This window comes from Prionailurus viverrinus, unplaced genomic scaffold (assembly GCF_022837055.1).
Source record: "Prionailurus viverrinus isolate Anna unplaced genomic scaffold, UM_Priviv_1.0 scaffold_33, whole genome shotgun sequence".
Classification (NCBI taxonomy): Eukaryota; Metazoa; Chordata; class Mammalia; order Carnivora; family Felidae; genus Prionailurus; species Prionailurus viverrinus.
In genome coordinates, this window is record NW_025927604.1 from 1,349,881 (window position 1) to 1,377,530 (window position 27,650).

Here is a 27,650-nt window from a genome sequence, read left to right on the forward strand (position 1 = left end):
AGACGGTCTTGGGCAAGTCCCATCTACAAAACAGATGTAAAGATACCTTTCTTAGAAAATTGTGAGGATCAGACACGGTGACACACAAAAATGCTCGGTAGTCTGTGACCTGTGAAACAGGCTGGTCACCATGAGCAAAGGGCCTCGTCCCTGGAAAGCATCCTAATGATTTGGAGCAGTGGGGACGGTGATTATACCCGGAACTAGATGACACGGCACCAGCCCCCGGCTTAGACATGTCCTGCCACACCTGCCCGCCCCCCTTAACTGTGTGATCGGATTCAACTCTGGGTTCCGAGGAGATTCCAGCCTACACATATGAACCTTCCTGCAAACATAAGGGCTACCTCTCAGGTGCTGGCTACAAAGTGCGACTCGTAACTCACGCCGAGGTCTCCCAATCGGGCAAAGAGGCTGTGCTTAAGCTTCATCAAAGCCCCCCCACCCCCCCGTTACAGAGGGCGGGGCCTCCCGCTGACCTTGCGTCCCCTGCAAGGTCAAGGTCCGCTTTGCTTTGTTAAGTGACACAGTTAGATTGCCTGGTGCTTTCCCCCCACGTCGCTCTCCCAGAGGGTCGCCCCATAGCCACTAAGACGCCCGTGTTTGGCCACATGCGCTCTGACCGAACTGACCACCTGCTCGTCTATCCACAGATGGAGGTGGACGCCGAGGAGAAGCGCCATCGGACACGGTCCAAAGGGGTTCGAGGTAGGTCCGCGCTTCTCCAAGCCCCCGGAGGCCCTTTCAGGGTCCCCTTTGTCCTGCGGAGCTGGGTGTGAGGGTCACTCGGACCTGCTCTGACACCACCCTCTCGATAGCTTTCTGTGGGAGAGGGCGCGTGTGATCGATGATAAATCTCTGTTTCCCATCTCTCTGCAGTTCCCGTGGAACCAGCCATACAGGAGCCCTTCAGGTTAGTACTCCGTGGGCACGATGTATCCCCAGAAGCCGTGTAGAGAACCCATGCCTTTTAATAATGGGCACACCGCTCCCCTCCCGCCCCCGGTCTGTCGGCGGCTTGCTCCTACCCTGCTGCACTGATGGAGGCAACTCCCTGAGACCTGCTAAGAAAAAGCAGCCCTAATTGTTCCCTCCTTCCAGATTTGCCTCCTCTCTGTCCCTCTGTGTGCCCCTCCCCCGATGCCACCAAGCGCTCGGTCCCACCCGCCTGCAGCGAAGCCCCCTTGTAATTACCTCTTTCCCGTTGCAGCTGTCCCACGCCGGGCTGTGACGGCAGCGGTCACGTCAGTGGCAAATACGCAAGACACAGAAGGTAACGGCCTCCTTTTTCACTATATACGGTCTACAGTGGCTTGTTGAGGGACCCAGACCCAAGGACGAAAATGGGTGGGGGTATTCCTGGAAAAGAGTGAGTGCTGTCTTTTCCTCCACTCCTCTGATGTGAATTCAGCCTTTGGTTTCCCGGACAGGGTCTCAGAGGGTGGGCAGAATTCACGATAATACATAAGATGACACAAATTAAGACCAGCCTTAAACTCATTTTCCCACACACACAGGGCACCTGCTAAGAGCCTCCCTCTGCCTCACTGGGACGGCTTATTTGTCCGTGCCCACGTGCTCATTCTGGTAGCTGCAGGGTGGCAAGTCACGGATGGTAAATTAAAGTGCGACCTTCCTGATCCTTCTGGAGGAGCTCAGCTTCCATAATTTATCTGTCCTGGGAAAGGAAGCCCAGGTGGGCACCTGGGCAGCTGCTGGGGGAGGCCCCGGCAGGAGATTAACGTCCAGGACAGATCACACTAATGAGACTTTGGGGCTTAAACGATTATATTATTCTTGCAAACACTGGAGTTTAGGTCCATAATGGCACTGGGTGTGAACATCCAGGAGATCAGGTGGCTAGATAATTATGCTAAAAACGCATCACAGCAGAATTGTATTGCACATCTAGGGCTGAGAGTCATGAAGAGATCAATCTTTAGATTTACTTTTGCATAAGGAATTTCTTCCCTGTGCTATTAATGTAGCTTTACCTTTCAAGGGAAGGTTTCGTTCGTGAGGAGTTGGAGATGTTTACAGGCTAGAATAAATTTTTAGCTAATTTTTCACAAATTAGGTTGCGAGGACTAAGGTCGTTCATCCTAACAAACCATCAAGAAGGAAGCCCACGTAATGAAAGCTCAGACCCTCGACCAGGTGTGCCTGAAACACCTCAGGGTGACCCTGCCTGCTCTGCCCTACGTTTCATTTCCTCTTCAGCTGAACATTAATTTATGGGTGAAATCAAGCAATTATTTTGATTGTCCTTCAGTAAAATCAAGGGGAAAATTGCAAATTACTCCCCAAACCCCCATGCTAGCATCTAAGGAGACGGGGAATTTTTAACAAGCATCCATGATGAAATGGTTATCAGACTTCTCTACATACCAAAGGAACGACAGGTCATTTCTAAGGGAATCTAGCGATTTAAAACCTAAATTCAATTTATCATATTATTATTGTTATTGTATATTATAGTAAATTACTGAGGATGTAAGTTAAATAATTAGTTTACTTAAAGTATGTTATTTTATTTTATAAGAATTTATTTTGTAAATTCTTAATCTAAAGGTTTTTAAAACCACATTGCTTATGTTTTCAATGAAAAACAAGTTAGCAAGCCATGAATGAAATCAAGGTTTTCCCTTATTCCTCTCTTGATTAGTCAATAGTTAAAATTTATCATACTGTTACCGGAAGGAGTGATTACATTTGGCTAGAAAGTTTGAATTAGATGTTAGCTAGACAATTCATCACCACGGTTTTTCAGGAAAACCCATGACGTTTCCAAAGAATCCTCTGAAACACATTCTTACCCAAGGCGCATCAAGCGGTGTGTCCGCGTCCCCACGTGACATGGGCGTGCACACCTGCCTGTGAGGTCTCTTTCCCCACATGCACAGAACTTCGGTGCTTAGCTTGGGGGTGGCCTCAAGACCGCCAGCCTGCATTTTCCTCTGGGACACGATGCGGGTGTGAGCACAGAGCGTGCGAATCTTCCAGGAGTGATGGGGCCGGCACTTTAGAGAAGGGTCACGGAAACATCCAATTTTAGACAATTTTTCAACCCATTTCTAATTGAATTTAAAATAATGTCGTAATTTTTATCACAAGTCATAGTCTACGTAATTGTTAAATTTTCTAACATTTTGGTAGAAATAGTTAATGTGGTGGCGGCGGACGAAGGACTTTCCTCCAGCACCACGGCGCCACGAGTCAGCGAGGGGCGTTGGACAGATTACTGAACATTTAGGACTTCGATTTCCTCAGTTTTTGAATGAGATACTTACAGACTTTGTTATGTAGAACTAATCACCATTGAGAACTCATGTGACCACATAAGCCGCTTCTCGACAAGACTGTCAGGGCTGTCCATTTTATTTTTGATGTCTATATGTTGTCAATAATTTTCTACGACGGTAGACACACAATGTTACATTAGCATCAGGCGTGCAGCACAATAATCTGACAGCTCCATACGTTGGGCTGTGACCATCACAAGCGTAGTCATCATCTGTCCCCATACGACACCGTTACAGTATCGCCGACCGTGTCCCCTGTGCTCTGCCTCTCATCCCCGTGACTCACTCATTCCATGACCAGAAGCTGTGTCTCCTCCTTCCCTTCACCCGTCTTCCCCCTTCCCCACCTCCATCCCTCTGGCAGCCACCAGTTTGTCCTCTGTACGTAGAGGTCCGATTCTGCTTTTTGTGTGTTTCTTTGGCTTTTTTTTAGATTCCCCATATGTATTTGCCTTTCTCCGACTTATTTTACTTAGCATAATACCTTCTTTTTGTGGCTGAATAATATTCCTACATATATATACACATACGACGTGGTTTTTCTCCACTCACCTACCAAGAGACACTCGGGCTGCTTCCATATCTTGGTGATTATAGCTAATGTTGCAATAAACATAGGGGTGCATAGAGCTTCTCAAATTAGTGTTTTCGTTCCCTCTGGGCAAATGCCTAGTAGTGAAACCACTGGATCATAGAGTAGCTCTGTTTTCAGTTTTCTGAGGAGCCTCCACCCTGGTCTCCGGTGCTGCTGCACCAGTTTGCGTTCCCGCCAACAGCGCACGAGGGTTCTTTTCCCACCTCCTCGCCAGCACTTGTTTCTTGCGTGGTTGATTGTAGCCAGTTCTGACAGGTGTGAGGTGATATCTCATTGTAGTTTTTGATTTTCATTTCCCTAGTGATTATATATTACCGGTAATTTTTAACTAAGGGATGACATTTGAACTACTTAAACCGAAAAGGTGCTTCTCGTGGTAGATGAGACTCATGTATACATTAACATCTTGTGACTGGTGTTATTTCAAATCTGTAACATTTCAATTATTTCTGGCTTTAAAAGATTCCCTGCTACCGAAGTCTCTCCCCTCTGACAGCTATTTATGTACATAAGTGTCTGCACGCACCCCACAGCCCGGGTGTGGCCCTGACCTCCGTACCCACAGCACAGGTGTGGCCTTGACTTCTCTGCTGTTCCATCCCCAACGAGACCCAGCCTCTTCCAGTGTGACAAGAGTGGCAGCCTGGGTCTTGGTTTTGATGAAATTACCCACCCTTTTGGTATTTTAGCAACATGATATTCAGGGAATGTATTTTCATTTTATTAGGGATATAATTTCATTTTATTCGTATATCATGTCAGTTCATAGTCAAGTAAAAAGGTACTTTAGTATGTGGACAGATCTATTTATTTGAACACGCGGAAGGTAATTCGAGGCAGGTGTGGGAAATCTATACTGTGCTTGAACAAAAGACAGTCTGTTCATGGGTATGTTTTTATTTTCTTTTAAGTGTATTTCTTTATTTTGAGGGGAAGGGGAGGGCAAAGAGCGAGAAAGAGGGAGAGAGAGAGTCCCAAGCCGGCTCTGTGCCATCAGTGCACAGCCTGACATGGGGCTTGATCTCATGAACTGTGAGATCATGACCTGAGCTTCAGTCAGACGCTCAACCACCTGAGCCCCCAGGTGCCCCCACGGGCATTTGTTTATGTTCACGGGTCATAAACAGTCTGAAGTTGCTGGTAAACACGCGTGCAACTCTGCACAATTAAAAGTTGGATCAAAGATGTAAATTAGGAAGCACGTGAGGGAAACAGGAACATACTTTTACCAGAAACCCAGGATGTATCAGGGGTTTGAGCAGAGCATTGCGTTTTGTTCTGAGTCTTTGGGCAGCCGAAGCAAAAATGGGAAAAAAAGAAGACAGAGTTCCACTACCTGGTGCAAGTGGTACATCAGTCCCTTAGTGCCGGAGGTAAACACATCTGAATTGCCATCCAGTGACCAGCAGGGATCCAGGCTCAGTCAACACTCTGTGCCCTGGAAGACAGAATAAGGACCAGGCCCCTCATGAAGCCAATCAACATCAGAAACGTTTCTCTTCAGAAGCATCGTTGGTATCGGGACACATGAGTCTGACTTCTGTTTTTCCCACCTGAGGTTTCGTGTTACCACCATACAAGTGTGACAAAAACACTGCGGACTTGGCAATCAGGGCAGAAATAAGTCTCCTGTTATGAACCAGGGCACTAACATAGCCTCTTCTGTATGCAGTGAGTGACCTCTTCCTTTGGACTCACTGTCACATAGCCTCACATGTGGCTCAGTGAATTCTGGCTCCCTGAGTGCATACGACTTTTCTTAGCGATACTTACAGGTAGCTAGAGACCCTTGTGTATCTCAAACATGGGTCCAACTACGGGGCTTCTCTGTAGATGGGAAAACTCACTTCTTTTTCAATGTTTATTCATCTTTGAGAGAGACAGAGCATGAGCAGGGGAGGAGTAGAGAGAGAGGGAGACACAGAATCCGAAGCAGGCTCCAGGCTCCGAGCTGTCAGCACAGAACCCGACGCAGGGCTCGAACCCACGGACCGTGAGATCATGACCTGAGCCGAAGTCAGACGCTCAGCCGACTGAGCCACCCAAGTGCCCCAAAACTACCTATCTTAAGTGGGTTTTCCAAAGTCTTAGATGCCCAAGTTCAGGGACAGGAGCTTCCTGAGCCCCCTCTGCTCTCCTCTGCATCACCTCCTTTCCCAGAGTGTAAGCATGTCAGACGCCCATGGGTGAAAAACCACTGGTTTCCCACGTGTCCACAGCTATCTCTGCCGTGGGAAGGTGGCAGAGAAAACGGAATGTGTGGAAGCCACACCCTTGGAATTCAGGGAGTTGCCGGCCCGTGAATGTGTTGGCAGAGAAGGGGCCAGGCCAGGTGGGAAGTGTGCAGACGTCGCCAAGGCCCGCGGAGGGAGCAACACCACCGCGCAGGGTGTCCGTGGCTGCTGAGCCTGACCCCGGAGCTGGCGGGGGCGCCTCAGGCTGCACGTCCCCCTGGCCAAAGATGGACATCTCAAGGAAGGGTGGGGACATGGTGACAAGAAGCCTCACATATGACTTCTTATGTAAAATCATTGTGGCCGCTCGGCCACACGACGGAGAGATGTGGTTATTAATCCAGAGCTTTGCAAGAAGGGATACTAAGATAGGAGCAAAATGCCAAATGTCAAAGCATTTCTGCAAAAAATCTACTTACGAACACTTAACGAAGATTGAAAACTCTACTGCCTTATATTCACAATGCATGTTTTTCTCCCCGTGTTGATATGAAATATTGTTTGTGTTAAAGAAAAATCATGTTTAGAAAGGGGTATATCTCTGTAAGCTAAATTTATTGCCAAAATTGTGGTCAATTTACTATTCTTAAAGTTTTTAGAAATTTCACCAATGCCAATTAGAAATAGGAATGATAAAAAATATATCAATATCTATTACAGATTAATACTAACCAGTGTAGAGGAATTTGAATCGTAGCCTTTTCTGTAATAGTTATGTACATCCTGGAACATTTGGAATTGTTGGATTCTTTCTGAATAGCGATTGTTGCATGAGCCTCTAGTGAGAGAGACAGAGAGACAGAGGAAACCCCTAACTTGGATTCATTCCTCACTCATCTGTTGTGTGACCTCTCCAGAATTCTTTCTGAAATTTAGTGGATTTCATTTATATTTACCCCTCACTTCAGTTTTCAAAAGTATGTGTTTGTTGGGCATAAGGTTCTGATGGAATATTTGACCTGAAATCTACCTTCAGAGTCTTGCCCACTCAACAAGCACCCAAAAGCTAGGTGATGAGTATCAGTATCATATTTCAATCCTCCCCAATTTAGAAAATTCTGAGTCAAGTCAATTGATCTTGAAACTTTAAAATTAAAAGCTCCAAATGGTAGCTTTCCTTTTTCATTAGAAAATTATTGGATTCTCTCTGGCTTGTTGTGCACATTCCGTATTCAGATTTTTTTCCCATCTCGTATACCTCTGCACCCGCCAGTGTGATTGCCATGGCGGCAGCCGCGGGTGAATAATTGCCTGTCTTCACTGGACCTTGTTCTGGAGCTGAAGTCGAGGGCTTGCTTCCTGATGTACGCATGCCTCATTTGGATTCTGCCAACAGCCTGGGGGCTGTATTATTCATGCCTTGGCAGAGAGCACTCACTAAAAGCCTTGGAACAGAGCCAGGTACTGGCGAGAGATAGTGGAGTGGAGCATTGCAATGTGCAACAGACAAGAGCATCTATAATCCAAAAAAAAAAAAAAAAGAAGAAGAAGAAGAAAGAAAGAAAGAAAGAAAGAGAAGAGGAGGAAGAAACAGGGATCCCTGCATTTCCCTTTTACCCATTTCACACTGATAGAAATTTCATTTGCATTAAAATAAAACACCCCAGCATAATTGCATTTTTTTCTAACTACGCTTGAAAGTTTAACACAATTTTCCACGTTTAATTGCAAAGCTGATTTTAATTAGTCAGGGCCTGCATGTGAAAAATGAAGATTCACTCGGGTGCATGGGGCACACTGCAGTGTTTGCTGAATGCTCTAATTAATGTATGGATGCCATACAGCAGGGCACGCCGTGGGACGCTCATGAAAAATTCTGTGCACGAAGCCACTCAGCCAGGCTATCGGTGTTTTACTTCACGAACCCGCAAGAGTCAAGGACTTCCCCCTCGTTCTTTGCGAGCCGTCATTGTGCACGCCATCACCCCATCTGTGAACCCTATGGCACGCCTCTCCTCTTTACCGTTCGTCACTGGCATTATAAACCAGAAGTCAGGGCACATATGTTTTAATATCAATTTGGTAGCTTGCACGACGGTACAGGGGGCAGAAATTTGGAGATCTGGGGACTCATTTGTATGGAGTAGAATCAAAGCAGGAGGGTTCCCGAACTCGCCGCTCACAGCTTGTCATTAGTCACATGTGTGCAGACAGACGAAATGCAGGCACAGTCCTTTCAGACCGAGACGACACTTAACCTTTATTGTCACAATACATCCTTGATTTGAAAAAATAAATAAATAAATACAAAGCTCCCTGGCCGTTATCCTGGAAACGCAGTCTGCCTGCTGCCTGTAGTACGTCTGCCCAGATGGCCAGGTCTCTGGCCGTTGCCTGTTTCATTATGTATCTTAGAGCTCAGCATGACTGATTCGGTGCATTTAAATCTGAAAAACAAAACATGTAATGCATTTGGGGCACACTTTTGATGTTGACGAAATTCTATATATGTTTCAAATAATTCCACATTCACAGACAAGGAACTTGGGCATTTTCGGGCAGTTACGAACGTCCGTAAGCATACCCGCGGATACTCGGTGGCATTCACAGTCTGGATTGGTCAAGTCTAGACGTAGCATTTATAACCTGGCTCTCATTTCTTGACTAATGATGAGAATATATAAACATGGCTTTGAAACGTCAACAGAGTGTTTACTCCTCAGAAATTGGTGGGAACAACAGGCATCATCTCGGGTTCTCCCCAAGTTCAGTTCTGACCGCCACCACGTGCACCGGGATTACGGCAGCCGCTTTCTCCGTGGGATGCGCGGACAGGAGGGTTCCTGAGGTCGGGGGTGCTGAGCCGCTGTGGGACCCACAGTGCTGACAACTCTTCCCCCTGGGACGGGAGGGGCCAGGCTTCTCCCGTTGCGAGGTGTACGTCCCCACATGAGAGCTTGCAGGCGGGGGGAGAGGGGATCTCCGGGTGGGGAACCCCCCACCAGATTTCAGCGTGCACATGGGTGAGGATTCCAGGAAGGGCTCCCAGTGCCCGGAATCTGTTTCACAATGAACGGTTTTGGGGGAACCGCCTGGTGAGCCCCACTGTGAGCCCATTCCTTAAATCCGTGTTGGAGAGCGGTCACCCTGCGCTCACCTGTACCCACACTTTGAGGACCCTCGTGAGGACTCCCTTCTCCTCGTTCTCTGATCTTGTGTCCCGAAGAGAAAACGGTGTGTCAAACGTCAGACCCCAAGACCCGATTGAAACCGTACCCTCTTCCTGCCTGAATTAGCGAGAGACGGAGGGAGGAAGTGCGCACTTAGCGGTAACGCTGCTTTCGTTCAGTGAGATTTTAGTGCTTTTGTGTGAAAAGTTTCTGTGTGACTAAGTATGTCGCCAGCTGCAGTAAATGGAAAACTCTCGTCCGACGGGCTTACAAAATGCAGAATTAACTGTCTCACGTAAACTGGAAACAAAGAGCCTCCCTCCCTCAGGGGCTTCTGCCCCATCACCAGCCCCACTGCTGCAAAGCTCTCCCGAGTCACGGGACAGAAGACACCGGACGGGTCACTTCTAGGACCTCGAGGAAACACAAGGGGGAACTTTCCGAGAAGCTGCCAACACCACCCTCTGTTCCAGTGCTCCAGCTGGGTCTCCAGCCACCTGCGAGCCCTCCCTGATCGCCCTCCTGACTGTCGGGCCCACCCCTGGAGCTGGAGGCGGGGTCAGTGCCCCTAAGGCAAGGGTTCTCAAAGCAGGGTTCCGTGACCTGGAACATCAGTGCCACCTGGAAACCTTCTGGGAAGCCAGCACGTGCTTGGGCCCCACTCCAGACCCGCTGGATGAGACGCTGCGGAGGGGGCCCCGCGGTCTGGGATTCTGATGCTTCCTGAGATGGACAACCGCTGCCCAAGGAACAGGTCTGTGTAGACAGAAGGCAGGCACCTGGTCAGAGGGTGTCTGCAGGTAACGGAGGAAGGAGACTTCTTCTGGGTAGAAGCATCTAGCAGGAGCGGGTACAAATCTGAAAAAGCCGCGCCCCGAAGACCCCAAGTGCCAGAAGCTGCCTCACGAGTCTGTCTTCCTCCCCTCTCCCGGGTGGGGGGCGGCCCGGGAACGTCTCGGTCCCGGCCGGACAGACTTGGGCAGACGCGAGGCCACAGCCTGGCGTCCCACCTCACAGACTTCAGCCCTGCCTGTGACCGTGACGTGGCCCCGGCATTTCCCAGGAGCTGGGGAGGAGGGCCGTCCCCCCAGCAGCCCCAGCCATGCCCCCGTGGTGCCGCCATGACCTTCGCTCCCGAGGCCTCCCTGTGGCCGTGGAGGACGACTCCCAACTGGGGACACCGGCTCTCCTCCCACGGCGGAATCAAGGAAGCGGGCCTGGTTGGGAAGGGGTCAGGGCAGACCAGGCGGCCTCGCCAGGCTCAGCCCCGTCCCGGATTGGGACCCCCCAGAGCCATCTCCGGGCATCGTGTTGCACTCACGGGTGGGGTCCAGGGACTCAGGGCTGCTCGGAGCCCCCTCCAGGCCCTGGGCCAGCGTGCCGTCTGAGAGCCAGGCGCTGCGGCCGCCTGGCCGTTTCTGCCCCACGGCCTTGGCCCGAAGAGAGCGCGGCAGCCAGGAGCACGCAGGGATGCAGCGCCCGGGCGGGCGGGCTGGGGGGAGAGCCGGACGCGCCCTGGAGACTGTGTGGAGCCTGACTCGGACTGGCGTGCCTGGGCCCCAGCAGTCTCCGTCGAGCCCTTGTGGGCTTAGAATGGATCCTCAAGATAAACGCACCTTCCCTTTCCCGCTAAGGGAGAGTGCTGCACTCCATTTGTATGATTCCACAGACTTTGAAAGATCCACTCATTGTAATTTAGTAGGCACTCTCCGGGCTGTGAATATTACCTAATGCTATATTTAACATCGCCAGGGATACGCTTCACGTACAAGTGGATGCATTTCCTAAAACTCCAGGGAGCGAGAGCAGGGAAGTGAGCATCTTGGAAGAAATTCCATTCGTAAATAATGCATAACGATTCAGGGATGCGCCCGAACCGCTTTGTGAGCCCCTCGGCCAGCACAATGGCTTGTGAGTGGAGAGCCTGTGCTCCCCCGAGAGCAGGTGGGCAGGACAGGCTGGAGGGGAGCGGGCCCAGCGGTGCCGTGTGCTTCTCCAGAGAGCAGCTGAGCCAAGAGGGCGGGAGGCAGAGGCGCCATCCGGGGAAGGGTCTGCCAGACGGCAGTCCTGGAGTAGAGGCCTCAACCGCGGGTCGTGCGCACTCGGTCTCGTGGATGCTTCCGGTCCCTGCTCACACAGACCTGGCCTGTCACGTGGAGAGCAGCTACTCGGCATGGGGTCAGGAACAGAGACTCCGTCCTGGTGGGGCCACATATGGGCACAGGCCCCTCCTCGTGTCTTCTCGATTCACCCCCCCCGGCGGGGGCCCAGGGGTGGGGACAGGCGGGGTGGGTGCCGACAGAGTTCTCTCCAAGGACAGGTGGCTAAAGGAGCCGCAGGCCTCACAGGTGGGACGCAGCGTGGTGGGACGGTGGCCGCCAAGAAGGGTCCTGGCCAGCAGACATCGGGAACGCCGCTGTAGCCCCTCCCCCCTTCCCTACGGGAAGCCCCTGTAATGCCTGTAACAGTAATGACAGCGGCAGGACTATGCGAGAAGCACTTTATAGTTTACAAGTCCTGGGCCCGTGGGTGGTGGCACTGGCCACCAGCGCAGCTCCGTGGTCCTGGGCTGCTGTCCACACCCGAGTGGACTTCTGTCCCCTCCAGCGCCAGCCCCTCCTGCGAGGAGGGCATGGCCTTTATCGGGGACACTTCTTAAATTATCCTAGATCGACTTCTAATACACGAAAAGAAGGGGGTGTGGTGCAGGCTGAGAAGGGGAGAATTTGGAGGGTGCTTTCACAGCCCTTCCCCAGCCAGGATGCGCGTCCGGTGGCTCTCGTCCCCCCCGGGGCCATCGGAGCACTGGGGGGACACGGGGCACGCAGCACGGTGCCTGGCACCAGGTCTGTGGGGAGGGACCGTGCACACGCAGGGCTCCGCAGTCTTTGAAACGCTTCCAAACTTGGAAAGATAAAAAGGGGTTAGCTGTTCAGATGCTCTTAACTGACTCTCCAGGGGCCTCTGTTCACCAGAGAGGCTGGAGGGAGTCAGAGTGACTTAGAGTAAAGGACGGAAACGGGGACAGCCTTCTCTGAGTATTGATTGCGTTACGGTCACTGCGTGACATCTGCCCCGGACGTCAGCCACCACTGCTGCTGGGCTTTTCCTTTGATTTTAATGCGTTTTTGCTGTTTATTCAAATCAGTCTCAGGATTTAAATCTGTATTTCTTTTTTTATTTTCACTGAACATTATAACAGGAGCCTTTTCCTATATCAGTAAAGACTTTTATTTTGACTTTCATGGCTGACTTCCAACTCCACTCTTATTGTTAGAAATAATTTAGTTTTTTGAAACTTTCTCGTGTTATGAAAAATGTGTGATAAGTATCTTTACAGATAGCTTTTTACGACTTTGATTCTTTGGTGCATGTTGTCATAAGGAGAAGCGTGGGGCTGGAGAGCAGGAAAACAGGAACTGTTCTTTTAAGTTTCTTTCCGGCAAAAGGCATATTCGTACGTTCCCACCAGCAGAAGGATGCGATGTTACCCCATCGCACACAATAGGGGATGCAATTGTTTCTAAAATACTTCCTTCTTCTTGGAAAAAGAGTTATAGTATTTGTGAAAGGATCCATTTTTAAAAGATTGATCATTATCTTCAACAGTGCCTTTTCTGGACAATTCCGGACAATGGCATGCTTAGCCATGAAAGCCACGCTTTCTTCTTGCCTGAGAATGATCCCCCTTAGTGTTTGGGCGAGCTGGCCCCCCAGACCGCTCCTCCCTCCCACAGTCTAGGACAGTGTTTTCCACAGCTGGACAAAGGCAGAGGGGCCGATGCTTTGCGCCAGGCAGAAAAGGACACTCACCTTCTCCTCTCTGTCATGGTCACCCGGCTCACCCCTCCCTGCCACCAGCCCAGCTTTGAACGGCAAGCACAGGATTCAGAAGAGGAGCCAGGTGACCAGACAACAAAGCCTGAAGCACAAGTGTGTCTGTGCAGGGACGGGGCACACGAGAAAGTGGAAAGTCACCTTGACCTCCTCAAGGCGCATCCACGAGTGCACCTGGCCCCGGGCGTCTCTGTGCTCCCATCAGCCGACGAGTGAGCAGGACCCCCCCCACCAATGCCGCTGCATTTTAACTTTGAGCTGGTGAGCGTGCCCAGACACGTTCCTTTCCGTCTGTCACGTGTCTTCACGATTTAACTTCAGGAAGATTAGAGAATCTTCTTCTTGTCACCAGTTGCAATGCCAAAGGACAGCAAGGCAACCACTTAAATTGTCCTGGCTTCATTTGTACAGGGAAGGGAGGACAGGGTGTGAGCTTGGTCCCCTCCCTGCGCCGCGTCTCCATGCTCGGGACTGATAGCGATCTATACCCGCCAAACACTCGGAGCTTGGGGACAGCCCCGTTCACCGTGACCCTGTCATTCCATCATTCCATGCACTTGGATAAACTCTGGCCAAACGTGTCCCTTCCTGATGGTGAGAGCTGATCTGGTGCGTGGGAGGCTGACCCTGGACTGCTCCTGCTTCCGGCCAGTCGGGATAGCCTCCGTCCCTTTGCACAGACAGGGCTACCAGTGACCAGAAGGCTGGTTAACTTAGTCTTCTGGAAACTGACGGTACGTGAGATCCCACAGTTGTCTCCATCGAGTTACTGGAGTAAATCGTGTAAGCCGGCAGTGTTCCTGGCACAGGGACTGATGGCGAGTTAGCACGCCCAGGCCTGCCCCCCACCCCCGTGGCCCCGGGCCCCAGCCTCCTTGACAACAGGGTTCTTGCCTCGGACACCCGCGACCAGCCTCACATAAGCCTTTCGCACGCACGGCACCCGCTCCCTATGCCGTGCACCCCGCAGGCTGGCGCTCGGCCTTCAGCCCTGACGCCCTGAAACCACCAGCAGTTTTAACCCCTTCGCACGGCTGTTTTTATCTTTATATCACTTACTGACGTATAACTCTACAGAACAGATCTACTTAAATTATAAATTGTCATCTGTTTTCTCCTGAAAACAAGAAACACTGTGGAGTACTTGGAGAGCATTTTCGTAGATTACCTTTTTCCACTGCTGCCGTTCCGGGAGTGAACACTGCACAAAAATGTCTTTAGATTTTGAAACGATCGGAATTCAGGCGGACGACAGGCGTAGAGATTCCACCCAGGTGAGTCCTTCTCCCGCTCCTGCCGCCACCCCGGGGCCTCTGCAGGTTATGAGAGGCTCCCGCACGTTGCGCGTCTTTGTGCCGCTGCTGGGAACCCACCCCGACGGTGTGGCTGGGGCGAGCTGCTGGGGGTCCGGCGAACCTTTTCTGGGGCAGCTGCCCTTGGCCGCAGCCCCGGGACACACGCACCGAGGAACCGGGTGGACAGACAGACATCAGCACAAGCACAGCGCCGCGAATGTCATCCCGGGAGCAGGGACCCGGCAGATGGATGGGCTGCGTTTCCAGCCCGACGCGGGGACTCTGCCAGTCGCTTCCTCCAGAAATCACAGGACTCGTAGGGAGCGGCCTAGAGGCAGGTGGCGAGACCATGTGACGTCACGGACTGCTGGAGGGACGCCCCGCGATGCTGACGGCCGAGGGCTCGCTGTCCAGCAGAAAGGATACCTGGAGGGGAGTGGGGGGGACGCCTCCCGCCCTGGGAGCAGCCGTGACCTGTGTTGTGTGGCACTGACAGGGAGGCACGCGTCCAGAGGTGCGGATTGCGGGGCCGTGGCCTGGGGCTGCCGGAGGAGGAGGCTGGGACGAGACAGGCGTGCCCACGGAGACCCGTCTCCAGCCGCGGGCCTGGCTTTCCACACGAGCTCTGCCGTGCACCCCAAAATGCCTGAACAGGAGGCCATGTCACTTTCAATCTCTTTCGTTCACTTATAAACGCACCGGGCGCTGTTCCTGGTGACCTTCACCTAAGAAATGACTTGGACCCAGATCTCCAAATGTGACATTTTGGAATTGGGAGTTGGAAGACTTTTTTTTTTTTTTTTTTTTTTGTCCCAGCTCTGGCTCCAGCTACCAGAAGGGTCTGGAACAATTCACTCCACCTCCCGGCAGGTGGGAGACACAGATGGACACCAACCCCCCGGTTCAGCCCGCATTCCGCCTCGGCCACTGCCCGGCGGCTCTCACTTTGTGCGAGGGGCGGTCACGACCCTCTGAAGACCGGGTTCCCTTTTACACGTCAAGCACGCGTCACCAGTGCCAACCTCGCCAGGCACGTGCTTGCACACGCCCCTCCATTACTGCCGCGTCTGCCCATGTGGCAACTTGGCTTCCCAGACGGATGGCCCTCGATCCCTGGGACACAGCCTCTCCGTCTGCCTCGCCGCCGGCCCCCTTACGGCGCGGGCTCCCCGTGGGCCCTCACCACACGCCTGCAGAGGGGAAGCTACCGGCGAAATGCAAGACCCTGAACGAGGGAAACGGTCGAAAAACAGAGCGACTTCTGCATGTGAGCAGATGACACTGCCTCAGTTCACCGTCCATAGTAAGACACTGTGCCATTTCCCGGAGGAAGGCCCAGGGGCGCCACCCGGGTGCTAACTGCCTCTGCACCGAGCGTCAGGAACTTGCTGTGCGTGTCGGAGCCCATCCCGGGGAGGAAAGCACCTCTCCCCACAGCACCTGCCCCTCCCTGTGGAAACACACGTAGGGCACAGCGTCCCCGGTGCCGTCATGGAGTCACGTCGAGGGACAGTGGGACAGAGGAACGTGGACGCACCCTCCTGGGCTGGTGGGTGCTCCCGAGGGGAGGGCTCCCACCGGCGAGCGAGGGGGACTGCGGTGCTCGGGCAGAGGGAGGCAATGCGGGATGAGGCCTGGCCCGTGGGGAAACTCCACATTTTCGTTCACTCGTTCAGCCCGCCGGCCGGGCGGCGAAGCTAGCGTTTGCACCCCTGTGACGAGGTAGCCGCGTGCTGAGCGCCGAGGCCCCCAGCCACCAGGGTGGGCGGCTCTTCCAGTGCCCGGGTGCGGACTCGGAACACAGGGGCGGCCGCCCACCGTGTAGCCGAGGCCCAGGACGGGGCAGCGCAAAGGGGAGTCAGCCCTCAAAGGGGCAGGTGGGGCACGGGGCCGGGAGCCCAGTGAGGACAGAAAAGCAAGTTCCCCGCGGGGACCGAGGCCGTCCCCCAGGGCAGGGGTGCGGAGGACAGCAGGTGAGGGGCCTGCCGTGTGCTGACAGGGAGAGGTCGGAGCCCCAGCTTCAGGATGGCGTGTGGGACAGGAGCAGACATCGTGAGCCGAGACTGCGGTCAGGAGCAGGATGGAGAGTGAGGACAGCCTGCGGACGGGGCAGAGGGGGGGGAGGCGAAGAAAGGCCCAGCGTGGCCTCGGGGCAGCGGTTCCCAGGTGCGCAGCCCAGGACCGGCCAGGGGACCGGAGGAGGCGCCAGGGTCAGTGCAAATGTCCACGCCGCTGGCTGGACATTTCTGCCGTGACGTCAAAGCCTTGTGGAGCGAGGGGACTCTGGACGCACCTGCGGCCTGGCGTCCTCGCACGCTGGCCAGAAGGCCCTCTCGCCCCCAGGGAGCTGGAGACACTGAGCTCGGGGCCCGGGGACCAGAGTCGTGCACCGGCTCCGGGCTCAGTCCTTCCCACCTGCGCCCCGTGCCCTTCTCTGGTGCCTTCTGTTTCCAGCTCAACAGAAATCTGACGGCACTGAGGTTCTGGGGTTCAGGGGTGGCTCACAGAACCCACGCGGCCCAGGAAGTGGAGATACGTATGAGAGTCCTGCCGCTCGCCGCAAAGGCGCAGGGAACAGACCCGCTGATGCTCAGAGCACGGGGACTCGCAGGCGGCCACTCGCTAGCCCAACTGCCGTTCCCAGTTTAGCGATTCCGGCCCGTGTGGAGGCACCTGAGGGCAGACGTCTGACACTGACTCGCGTCTGGGGCACGCGGGCATCTTTCAGAAGGCAAGTGAGCACATCCAGGTGGGCGGCCCTGCTCGGCCCCTCGGCGCTCCCACGTGCAGCAGGGCCACTGCCCTCGCCGGGGGCAGGAAGCCAGCGGGGCCGCACCGCCGGGTCATCGCGTGCGCACCCCGCCGGCCTGCCCAGCACAGAGCTCACCGGCTCATCTGCTGTCGGCCTACGATTTCTTATCACGAGGCGGCGGAAGGACCAGAAGTAGCGAAGCCCGTGCGTTGTTCTCAGCCAGCGGCGAGAAATTGTTTTTATACGAGAGTCATTTCCAGAGAAACGGAATTACTCCGGGTTCTCCGCCTCCAGCCAAAGGCTGACCGGCCTGCTGTGGTCCTGGAATCTGACGTCCCCGCTCGGGGAGTCCTGGGCCCGGCCTCTGCAGGGACCGTTCTGAGACCGTGCAGTGGACGGCCAGGACTGTCAGCCAGCCCCCTCTGCCCTCTCCAAGCCAGCCTTCAGACGGCAAAGCCCTTGACCCAGGAAGGGCCGGATATGGGCAGAGGCGGGGTCGTCTGGCTTCAGGCTTCTCCCTCGGGGCTGCCACTGGGTGAGGGCCACGTCGTGCTGTGTGCGGCCCAGGAAGCCCACAGGCACATCACATTGGAGCTGCACCTCTGAACGGCCTGTGGGATCCGGCCTTTTTGCTTCGGGTTCTGCTTTTTGTGTTGTTTGTTTTTCTTGCAATAAGTTGATGTCACGCTATTGACCTCTCTTGCCGTGTCTCAGCTTCTGGGAAACTCATCCCCAAGCAGACCCATGCTATACACACCGGCCCTTACTCGTTTCTTTTCAGCGCTGGGGATTTTTACATTTTTGAGACTGTTACTTCAATAAAACATGTGAGGAACCGCGTTGACGTGGGAACTGTTCAAGGAAACACACGGGATCCTACAAGGAAAGGGCCTCAGCAACCTCCCGACCCCCTGGCCCGGCGAGAGTCTCACAGGGAACAAGGGCGTCCCCGACAGAGCCCCCTCGGTGCTTCCAGACCCCCGGACACACCTGGTCTGTGGCCCCCGGCTCCAGACAACACCTTTGAAAGTGCTGAGGATCTGATCGGTGCCTTCTTTCCGCAGACCCTAGTTAAGGACAGTCCCACTCGTCAGTAAAGAGCTTTCTGGTCCCAGACCGGCATCCATTTCTGGAGCCAACAGTCTCAGAACCTTTGCATTTGTACGACTAAGATTTACTTTTCTGCTCACAGGGAGGAGAGGTCGGCAGTTTGGAAAAACTTCCTGTCTCCTTACTGTTAAAAATGGAGACAGATTTAAGTGCCTCGCGGCAGAACCGTTTCCATTAACCCAGTACGGAGTCGGAGGCCAGCGCGCGCGCCTCTCCTGCATTCCCCACACGCGGCTCCCTCCTCCCCAGGCCCCAGCAGGGTGTCTGCACCATGCAAAAGCAGCGGTGCTGAGTTTCTTTAAAAAAGAAAGAAGTTCTACAACCCGGATGAGACCCTGAATGCAGTGAACTCGGCGGGCCCAGCTGCATCCGAAGGTGGCTTCGGAAGCCTGTCCCCTTTGGAGGGGCAAAGTGCTGGGGGCGATGAGGAAGCCTCCTACCCTTGTTAGCGCTCGTGGGGGACCCGCGGGGAGGGTTAGAGCCTTGCTACCAAAACATCCCGTGTCTTTCTGCAAATGAGCCAAGTGCTCAATAAAACAAACATAAGTACGTAAACCACACCGAGGACTTACCCAGCCAGGTGTGCCCAGGAAGATAGTCCTCCTCCTTGTTGCCTAAACACATGAGCAGCTTCAAAGCAAGAGGAGAGAAGTGAGGACCGCCGTGTAGGAAGTTAGAGACAGAACTGCCTCACACACACATGTGCGCACACACCCCAGGACCTCACACCCAAGCAAGACTCCCAGGGACACCACACCTAAATAAAGCAGTGTGACCGCACCGTGCAGCACGCCTCCCCCGCCAGCCACTTCTGCACATCCTTTCTGGCTGGGGACTCTGAAAGACCACAGCCACCAGCGCAGCCACATAGGGCACCCCCGTGTCCCCTGAGGGCCCCTCCCTGCTCACAGAGACAAGCAAGCTGGAGGTAGACGGGACAGAGAAGCCACATTCAGAGGATCCAGGAGAGATCCTGAGAGGAGGGGCACGGCGGAGGCCCCGAATTTGTCCTCAGAGCACCTTTCCCGTGAGATTCCACTCCGGCCCGTGTGAAACCAACAGGGTGCCCCCCAGCGCTTCTCACTCGGCTACCGTGTGCAAGCAGGCTGCCTGTCCAAGCAGAGAGCAGCCTGCCACAGAGAACGTCACGTCTCGTCGTCTGAGTTCAGGGAGGAGAGCAGGCGGTAGGAGGAGTGGCGGACCCACGGCCGCGCGCGTGGTGTTCTGTGACGAAGAGTCACCCGCACGGGGACGTGGCTGTGCCACATACACACCCTGGGCCGGGTCGTGAGCAGGGCAGTCACGCAATAGAGAAGCCGCCGTGTGCTTCCTCAGGCCCAGCACGCCTCCTGGACTTGGAGACGGAAATAACGGGAATAAACATAGCTGCGTTCAGCTGAGAGATCATCCGGCTCCGGGGGCAGATGGATTTGGGGATGAGGTTGCTCTTCGGCAAAAATGTGCAGCGGCGACAGCTTGTAACTAGCCGTTGCCACAGACACTACAATCGAGGCTACGTTATGAAGAAACATTCTTAAATCTTTGTAACGACCAGATTTTCAGGCTCATTATTTGTAGCCTGCTGTCGATGAAACTGTAGAGCAGCTTTTGAAAACCTATGTGGAGTAAAAGCTTATATATTTTGCTTATTAGAAAATGCATATTTAAGAAGCTTCAAATTTCTATCAAAGGCGTATCTTGCCTGGAGTGTGCATGTGTGTGCGCGTGTGTGTGCACATGTCTGTGCTCGTGTGTACACGTGTGCGCACGTGTGTGCACGTACAAATTATGTGCTCCTTGTACATGTGTGCACGTGTGTACACGTGCATGTGTGCACGCGTGTGCATATTATGTGTTCGTCTGTGTGCATGCGTGCATCTCATGCAGGCTTGGTTACATGTGGGTGTGCGTGCATATGTGCACTGTGCACATGTGTGCATGTGTGTGCATGTGTGCACTCATGTGTACATGTGCGTGCATGTGTGTGCATGCTTGTGTGTATGTGCAGGCAGGCATTGTGTGTTGCATGTGTGTGCACATGTCCGTGCATGTGTGTGCATTATGTGTTCATGTGTGTATGTGCATGTGTGCATATGTGCATCTCAGGCAAGCATTGTACATGTGTGTGCATGTGCTTGTGCGTGTGTGCATGTGTGTGCACGTGGGTGTGTGTGGGTGTGTGTGCATGTGTGGGAGCACATGTGTGCATGTTTGTATGCGTGCATGTGTATCCATGTGTGTGAGCACGTGTGTGTGCGTGTGTGTGCATATGTATGTGTGTGTGAGCACATGTGTGTGCACGTGTGTATACATAAAATGTACGTCTATGATAGACACGAGCCACGGACGTTCATATGCATCACCTGCATTCCCACACTAAATCTGTAAACAACTCAATCCCTCAACTACCAGAATTTTAAATACTTGGCAACTGAGCAATTTCCTACCAACCACGTGAAGACAAAGTATCGTGTCCTACCGCGCCTGAAGGAGAATAATCTAGCATGTATTTGGGGAAGAGATGGAAGGACATCTTTAGCCCTTTGTTTTATGCCTTTTCTTACGCGCTTGTCCCCGGTGCCATCATGCAAGTGGCATGCTTCTCAGTTCTTCCTGCGTATCCTACTGACCGCGGCTCACGGAAGCTGGGACGGCCGCGTCAGTGTGACGTATTTCATGTCTCCGGTGTGGGTGGCGCCAGGCGCCAAGTCTTCCTGCCGCATTAAGCATTACCATGGCACTGAGTGCCCGTGGCGGTACCACGCGGAACAGCCACTCACTAACGGAGTTGTCACACTTGCCGCCTCAAGCGTTAAATTCCTCATCTGGACTAAATGCGGACCGGGTGGCCTCCGTGGCTAATGTTCCGTGTGACCTGGCGCCCTTCAGACCAAGAGGGCCGGCGTCAGCCTGTAAATGTTCAGAAAGACAAAGTTGAAGTTGCCGCGTTGTCGAGAGAAGCCGACGCTGGTATCTGCGTGCGCGGGTCTCTCCGGGGACGCCCTCCTCTGGCCAGCGCGGGCGGGATGCCTGTGGGCTGCGGAAGGGCCCCCCACAGAGGTGCTGCTTCTGGCTGGCGTCAGCCTCTACCGCGTGGTGCCCGACGGAAGAGCTGCTCGCAGACAAAGTCTGGTCTGATGCCACCCCACGCGTCGGCCCGTGCACACCACTTAATCCCTGTGGCCTCGGTTTCTTCATTTTCTAGGTTGAAAGATGGATTTGGCGATTTCTAAGGCTTCTACCTCCTCCAGACCCTACCGCTCTGAGGGTGTTGCCATAGTCAGCAGCATCTCCTCGCACGCAGTTCACTAGCTCATGATGGACCAGCCCCTTCTGGAAACCTTATCAACCGCTTGACATTTTTAACTAAAATAGAAAAAGTCTATGTGTATTTACAAAGCGGTTTAATTTTCTAATCTCACTGCCAAGAGGTAGCCTGGTTCTTGGGGTAATTTTATCCTAACATTCTCAACATTCTAGTCTCGTCAATGACAAAGATAGTAAATGTTGTTTTTGTACAGGGAGAGGAGAGAGCACACATTTCGTTGAAAGCCAGATGCTGGTAAAATCAAGTCTAAGACTGGCGGGCCCGTTCCAAAAGCGCCGATAATATTGATCGATAGAAACAGACGTATCAAAGACCCACTCCTTCATTTGGCACAGCGAGGATTGAGAACAATTAACTATATGGCACAGTCCCTCAGCCAAGGAGAAAACAGTTGAATCGAGATGATAAGGGAAATGCATCTCAAAAAGTCAAGACCACAGTAAGGTGGCTTACAAGATTGGTGTGAGGTATCAGATGGTTCCTAAAAGTAGAGGGTCCTGAATTCTGGACTGGTCAGGAGTGACTTTATGGGGAGGGTGGACCCCAAGACGGATTTCGAAGGGTCAGCAAGAGGGAACGGTCATGGGTGGGCATGGGATTGCGGGAGGAGAGTGGGGGGAAACGGGCAGCCACCACCAGAGCTCCAGGGCCATGTGGTGGGATCTAAAATACACGGGAAGGGCGCCTGGGTGGCTCAGCCGGCTGAGCGTCTGGCTCTTGGTTTCAGCTTGCGGTTCACAGACCCCGCTTGACAGCATAGACTCTGCTTGGGACCCTCTCTTCCGTTTCTCTCTGTCCCTCCCCCGCTCGTGTGCACGTGCACACCTTCTCCCTCTCAAAAACAAATGAGTAAACTTTAACAAAGAAAAGAAAAGAAAAAGCAGCCAATTATAAAAAACAAAAACAAAATAAAATTACATAGCTAGGACAGAGCCGTATTTTCTCAGTTCTCTAAAATTAAGTAGGGGGGCCAGGATGACTCAGTTGATTAAGCGTCTGACTCTTGATTTCAGCTCAGGTCGTGATCTCGCGGTTTGTGGGAACAGGCACCTTGTCGGGCTCTGTGCTGACAGTGTGGAGCCTGCTTGTGATTCTCTCTGTCTCTCTCTACCTCTCCCCCATTCACTCACTCTCTGTCTCTGTGTCTCTCTCTCTCTCAAAATAAATAAACTTAAAGAAAATTGAGTAGACAATGTCCAAGTTCCAGAAAGAGTTGAACACACTTGTTAGCTTGGGCCGCCTTGCAGACCTCACTGAAACAGTGGCCAAGAGTCTGGTTCTTAAAGGCAAAAGGACACTGGGAAAAATAATGGGAAAGGAGAAACAGCACCAGAATTTTGGAGGCAAAGGAGCAGAGAGTTGAGTACTGTGAGATCTAGCAGACGCCCGGCCCCTAACAACAGGTGAACCTCGGGTGGCCCTGACGAAACCTGAACCCTGGAATCCTCTAGAACTCCCGAATCGATGGCACCAGGCACGGCTGGACGTGTTGACAATGGACCTGACAGCGGGGAAACTGGTCTTACGCGTGGGTAGAAGCAGCCGCCCCAATGTGCCGCTCCGGGCCCGGAGCCGATGAGCCCCCTCTTCACCCCCGAGACCTGATCAGCTTAAAAAACTGTTCTCTGGAGAGAATGAAGCACAGAGTTTGTCACCGAGGTCACCGGTCGCTGCCATGGGGTCACTGTCTGCTGGGGGGAGGGCTGCGTGGGCATCTGTGCACGGAATGCCGAGACCCTAGAGTCTCCACACTGGATTCCCAGCACGTCGCCTGCCGGGGAGGAACGGCCGCTTCCTGCCGGACCACCTGACGAAGCAGCCTGGTCCGGCCGCACCCGAGACCCGCAGGCAGCGCAGTCCTGCCCCACGTGTGGGGGACGTCCAAGGACCAGGCACGGGGGAAAGCCTCTAAAATGAAACAGCGCAACAGAAGAAACAACCCGGAGAAAATAGAGAAAATCTTCCCTGCCAAAGTGTAATATTCTCAAACAGGAAGATGAGAAAACAATCAGGACCTCAAAGAAGTTCAGAAAAATGAAAGATAGCAAGAAATAGAACTCAGAGAAGGACTGGGGGCAAAGTTGAAGGAACTGTCCAGTTAGAAGGACAAAACCCTGGGGGAAAACAGAGAAAAGATAAGACAGCACGAGAGCTGGCTCCGGAAGCACAACAGCCAAACAATAGCAATCCAGAACCAGAGAAAACAGTAAGGAAAAATAGCGCTGGAATTAAGTAAAAAATTTCCCTGAACTGACTCCAGAGCAGCGCGTGGCCCAGAACGTGGGAATGGATCCCCCGCCAGAGAAACTGGCAAAGACTCTCGGAAGCCCGGCTTCATACAGAGGATCAAAACTCATAACAGAACTGGACTTCTTGACCGGCTCTCAAGGAACTAGGTCGCAAGGAAGAAAATGGCAGACGTACCGAGGAAAATGCCATATGACCTAGAATTGCATTCCCCAGGCGGACCATCGGTTGTGGGCAGCACAGAGACACCTGCACACGTGCAAGGGTCTCACACCTGTCCCTTTCTCATGCCTCCTCCGTGAGCTCCTGGACCATGTGCTGCACCCACGCGAGACAGTGGAGGACACAGATGTTGGGTCCAGAAGCAGGGGAGCCAGCACAGGTGAGGGAAGGGCATCCCCAGCACCGGTAGAGAGAAGGGCGTCCTCAGGAGGAGGCTGCTGGGGCTCCCAGGGGGACAGAGGTCTAGGGACAGACACTTAGAGCAGGCTAGACAAGTCCAGGACAGGTTCCTCCAGGGTGAGGTGGGGGGTTCCTAACGGAGTGCAATGTGTGCACAGTTGACCCCCCGAAGGAGAGTTTGGGCATCGAGAGTGAGAAGTAGGGACAAGTGTGACCAGTACTGTCTGCATTTTTGCGCATCTGCGGCTGTCCACACGCCTCTCCATGTACATGGCCTGAACTCTTCCATCCGTGTGGGTGTGGCCCATCCTTCCCAGGTGCCTGTCTGTCTCCTGCCCCACAGCCCGTCCTGTCCATCAGGCAACTCTCTGCTCATGTCCTGTGAAGTTGGGGACTGTGTCCGTGCTGCTCAGTGAAACATTTTCTGAACAAATGCACAAAGGAGCCACTCTGTCTAATTCATTCAGCAAAACGTATTTTTTGCTCACCGTGTGATAGACATTAGAGGAACAGGTGTGTGATTGTTTTAATGGATCCTGACCACAGCCCCATAAGAAAGTGGGACAGGGTTTCTTGGTCCTTAGAGACCAGAAAGGCAAGATGTGGGGACAAGGGACTCTCAAGTACTTTGTTCAATGTTATTCAGCCGTGTGACCTTCAGAAGATCCCTCACGATCTCCGTCCCACAAAAGGAGAATTATAATCATTTCTATCCCGTCGTCGTGTACCGTCGCCGTGAGGGCTTAGTGGGCTCATTTTTGTGAAGATGTTAAAAAACAGCAGGTAAGGGCTCTGTGAGTTGTGCCGTACTCGCCAAGCTGGGATTTGAACTCAGGGCTCCAGAATCACGTGCAAATATTACTCACATGATTCCAAAATAAGTATTTTAGGCCTGACACAACCGAGGCCATTCAGGCAATACAAGAAAGGTGTCACCCGTGAAACAGCGATCATACACAGCGACCGTGCGTCTGTGAAGTGTCTGTGGCTTCGCGAGCCTCCCCTCGATGTTGGGAGACGTGATCTGCCTGCCCGAGTCCTTCCTCTCTCATCAGAGGCCATGCGACAGGGCCGGAGCAGGAACACGCCGCCAAGCCCATCTTCCAGTTACTGAGACCTGACCCTCTGTTTATGTTAAAATCAGATAAATGAAAACACCAAGCAAGAGGCCACTGAAAACCCCACAGAAACCAGCCCTGAGAGCTTGTAATACACAACATTTTAAATGTAAGTGTTCACTGCGGCCAGGTAACCAATTTGCTAGAATAACGTGACAGGAAAAACTCAAGATGGCTTAAGTCAAGCTAACGGCAAAGGATCATAAGAGCTGCACTGGCGGAGACGCTCCGGGCATACGTGCGCGGCACAGCGAGGCTCACAGGACGTGGGGGCCCCGGGAAACTCACCGCTCACGGCACACAGTTCTTCCCTCTGCAACTTCAAGGCCTTCGGCGGGGCTCAAACACATGAGCTGCCGTCACCCTGAGTCACCACATTACTAGTGCTTTGAGGGTTCGACTGTGGGGGGAAAACCAGAAGAGCATCCGTCGCCATCTCCGAAGGTTGTGATTCTGTAAAGTAGGATTGGACGCAGGAGATAAAGAGCCTGTCGACACCCCGCAGACGGGGATCTGGCGTCCAGGGTCGCCGTTAGCTGCGCCTGCCAGAGCGTGCAGGGAGCTCTGCTTTGAGGCGTCTGCAGGCATCGCTGGGATCTCCACCCGGGATTGGCCTTGACCCTCATAGACGGAGCCATCTGATTTTGCTACAGTGACACAGAACACATTCCCTTGAGCGACTGGCGAAGAATGAGCTTTCTTGACGTCGGCGTTCCGGGATCTTGAGCTAACTCCCAAAGCTCAGCCCTTCCTGCCCCCTCCTGCTCTGCTCCCCTGCAGTAGCCAGCGGCCACCATTCACGCAACAAATACCTGATGAACACCTACTGTGGCCCAGATGGCCGTCACAGATCTGTCCACTGAATTTTTTTTGTGGTGATGGAAACCACCAATATGGCAGCCACTACCCACCTGGGGCTACTGGACCCTTAAAATGTGAGCAGTGAGGCCGGGGAGTCCATTTTTTTTATTTTCTTTAATGCTAATTAAATAGCTGCAGATGACTATGGGCTACTATATTGGATACTGCAGCCCTGAATATAACAATCAATTCAACACAGGCCATTTTCTCAGTGCCGTGAAGGAGAACCCATAATCACACCAGTACGTGATAAGTGCTTTCATCTTTTCTTTTGAGAGAGAGGAAGGGAGGAAGAGAGAGAGAAAGGCAGAGAGAGAGAGAGAGAGAGAGAGGCAGAGAGAGAGAAAGGCAGAGAGAGAGAGGAAGAGAGCACAAGCAGGGGAGGGGCAGACAGAGAGAGACAGAGAAGCCCAAGCAGGTTCCACACCCAGTGCAGAGCCCGACTTGGGGATCGATCTCACCAACCATGAGATCGTGACCTGAGCTAAAATCAAGAGTCAGACATTTAATCAGCTGAGCCAACCAGGGGCCCCAGTAAGTGCTTTCATTTTTAAAAAAATGGAGGAGACCATGGTTTGTTCATTCAACCAATATTCCGTGACCACCGTCAGCAGCAAGCTTCCGCTGGCCAGCATGGGAAATACACAGCTGGTGGAGGCCCACCTGTCCTATTAAGGAACAGAATCGGGGACCAAAGCAACAATGTGAACCCCACAGTCGGCTGAGCTCGGGCCCTCCCGTGTGCGGGGATGTGGAGGAAGGGCTGGCCGTGCACCTGCTGCGTTCACGTAACTGGCGCTTCACCTCGGCGCCAGCTTCTCAGTTACCCCCAGGACTCCACCGTTGATTCTGTTTGGTGTCCACAATCTGGAGACATTCCAGGACTGTGGGTTTCTGCTGTCTTCTTAGAAAGACTCGCGTGGGCTGATAGGCATGAGCCCGGGTGAATGGAGCACAACGCGGCTGTGGAACACGCTCACTTCCACAGCACCTGCCGGGTAGAGGAGGGCAGCACCCGCCCTTCCTGTGCGTGCAGACTCTCTCTTTCGGTGGAGGGATATTCCAAGCCACTGGGTCCCATAGACCGGGCGTCTGGGCCACCTGCTGCCTGATGTATGAGTGAAATCTGTCTTATGGGCTGGGACTTTGCTCTCACCTTGAAAGTGGGCACTTAGGGAACGGGGCAACGGAATGTGTTTGCGGTAAGCGTGGTTTTGACCTACGGTTCACGCTAATGGACGGAGGGAAAGGCTTTGAGCATCGAGCCATGTGAATTAGCAGAAGGCACCGGACGTTTGAGGCCAGCTAATTCCAACAGTCAGGAATTTAGTTGAAACGGTTTCAAAAATGTATCACAAGGAACTAAATAGTAGATGAGCAGACCGCAATGAGAAGGAAATCCTTCAGGAAGTTTGAGCAATAAAAACTATAGAACAGCAAAGGGACGGGCAACCCCCTC

General features: G+C 53.2%; 1 protein-coding gene across 4 annotated transcripts in view; it reads left to right on the forward strand.

The window, feature by feature from the left end:
* Window positions 1-653: 653 nt before the first annotated feature.
* MYT1L (myelin transcription factor 1 like) overlaps window positions 654-27,650 on the forward strand; it is a 143,569-nt gene continuing 116,572 nt past the window's right edge. For all 4 annotated transcript variants that reach the window (XM_047845245.1, XM_047845248.1, XM_047845246.1 and 1 more), the window contains exons 1-3: window positions 654-708; window positions 880-913; window positions 1,211-1,273. In XM_047845245.1, coding sequence (XP_047701201.1) covers window positions 654-708; window positions 880-913; window positions 1,211-1,273 — 152 coding nt within the window. The remainder of the gene's footprint in view (window positions 709-879; window positions 914-1,210; window positions 1,274-27,650) is intronic.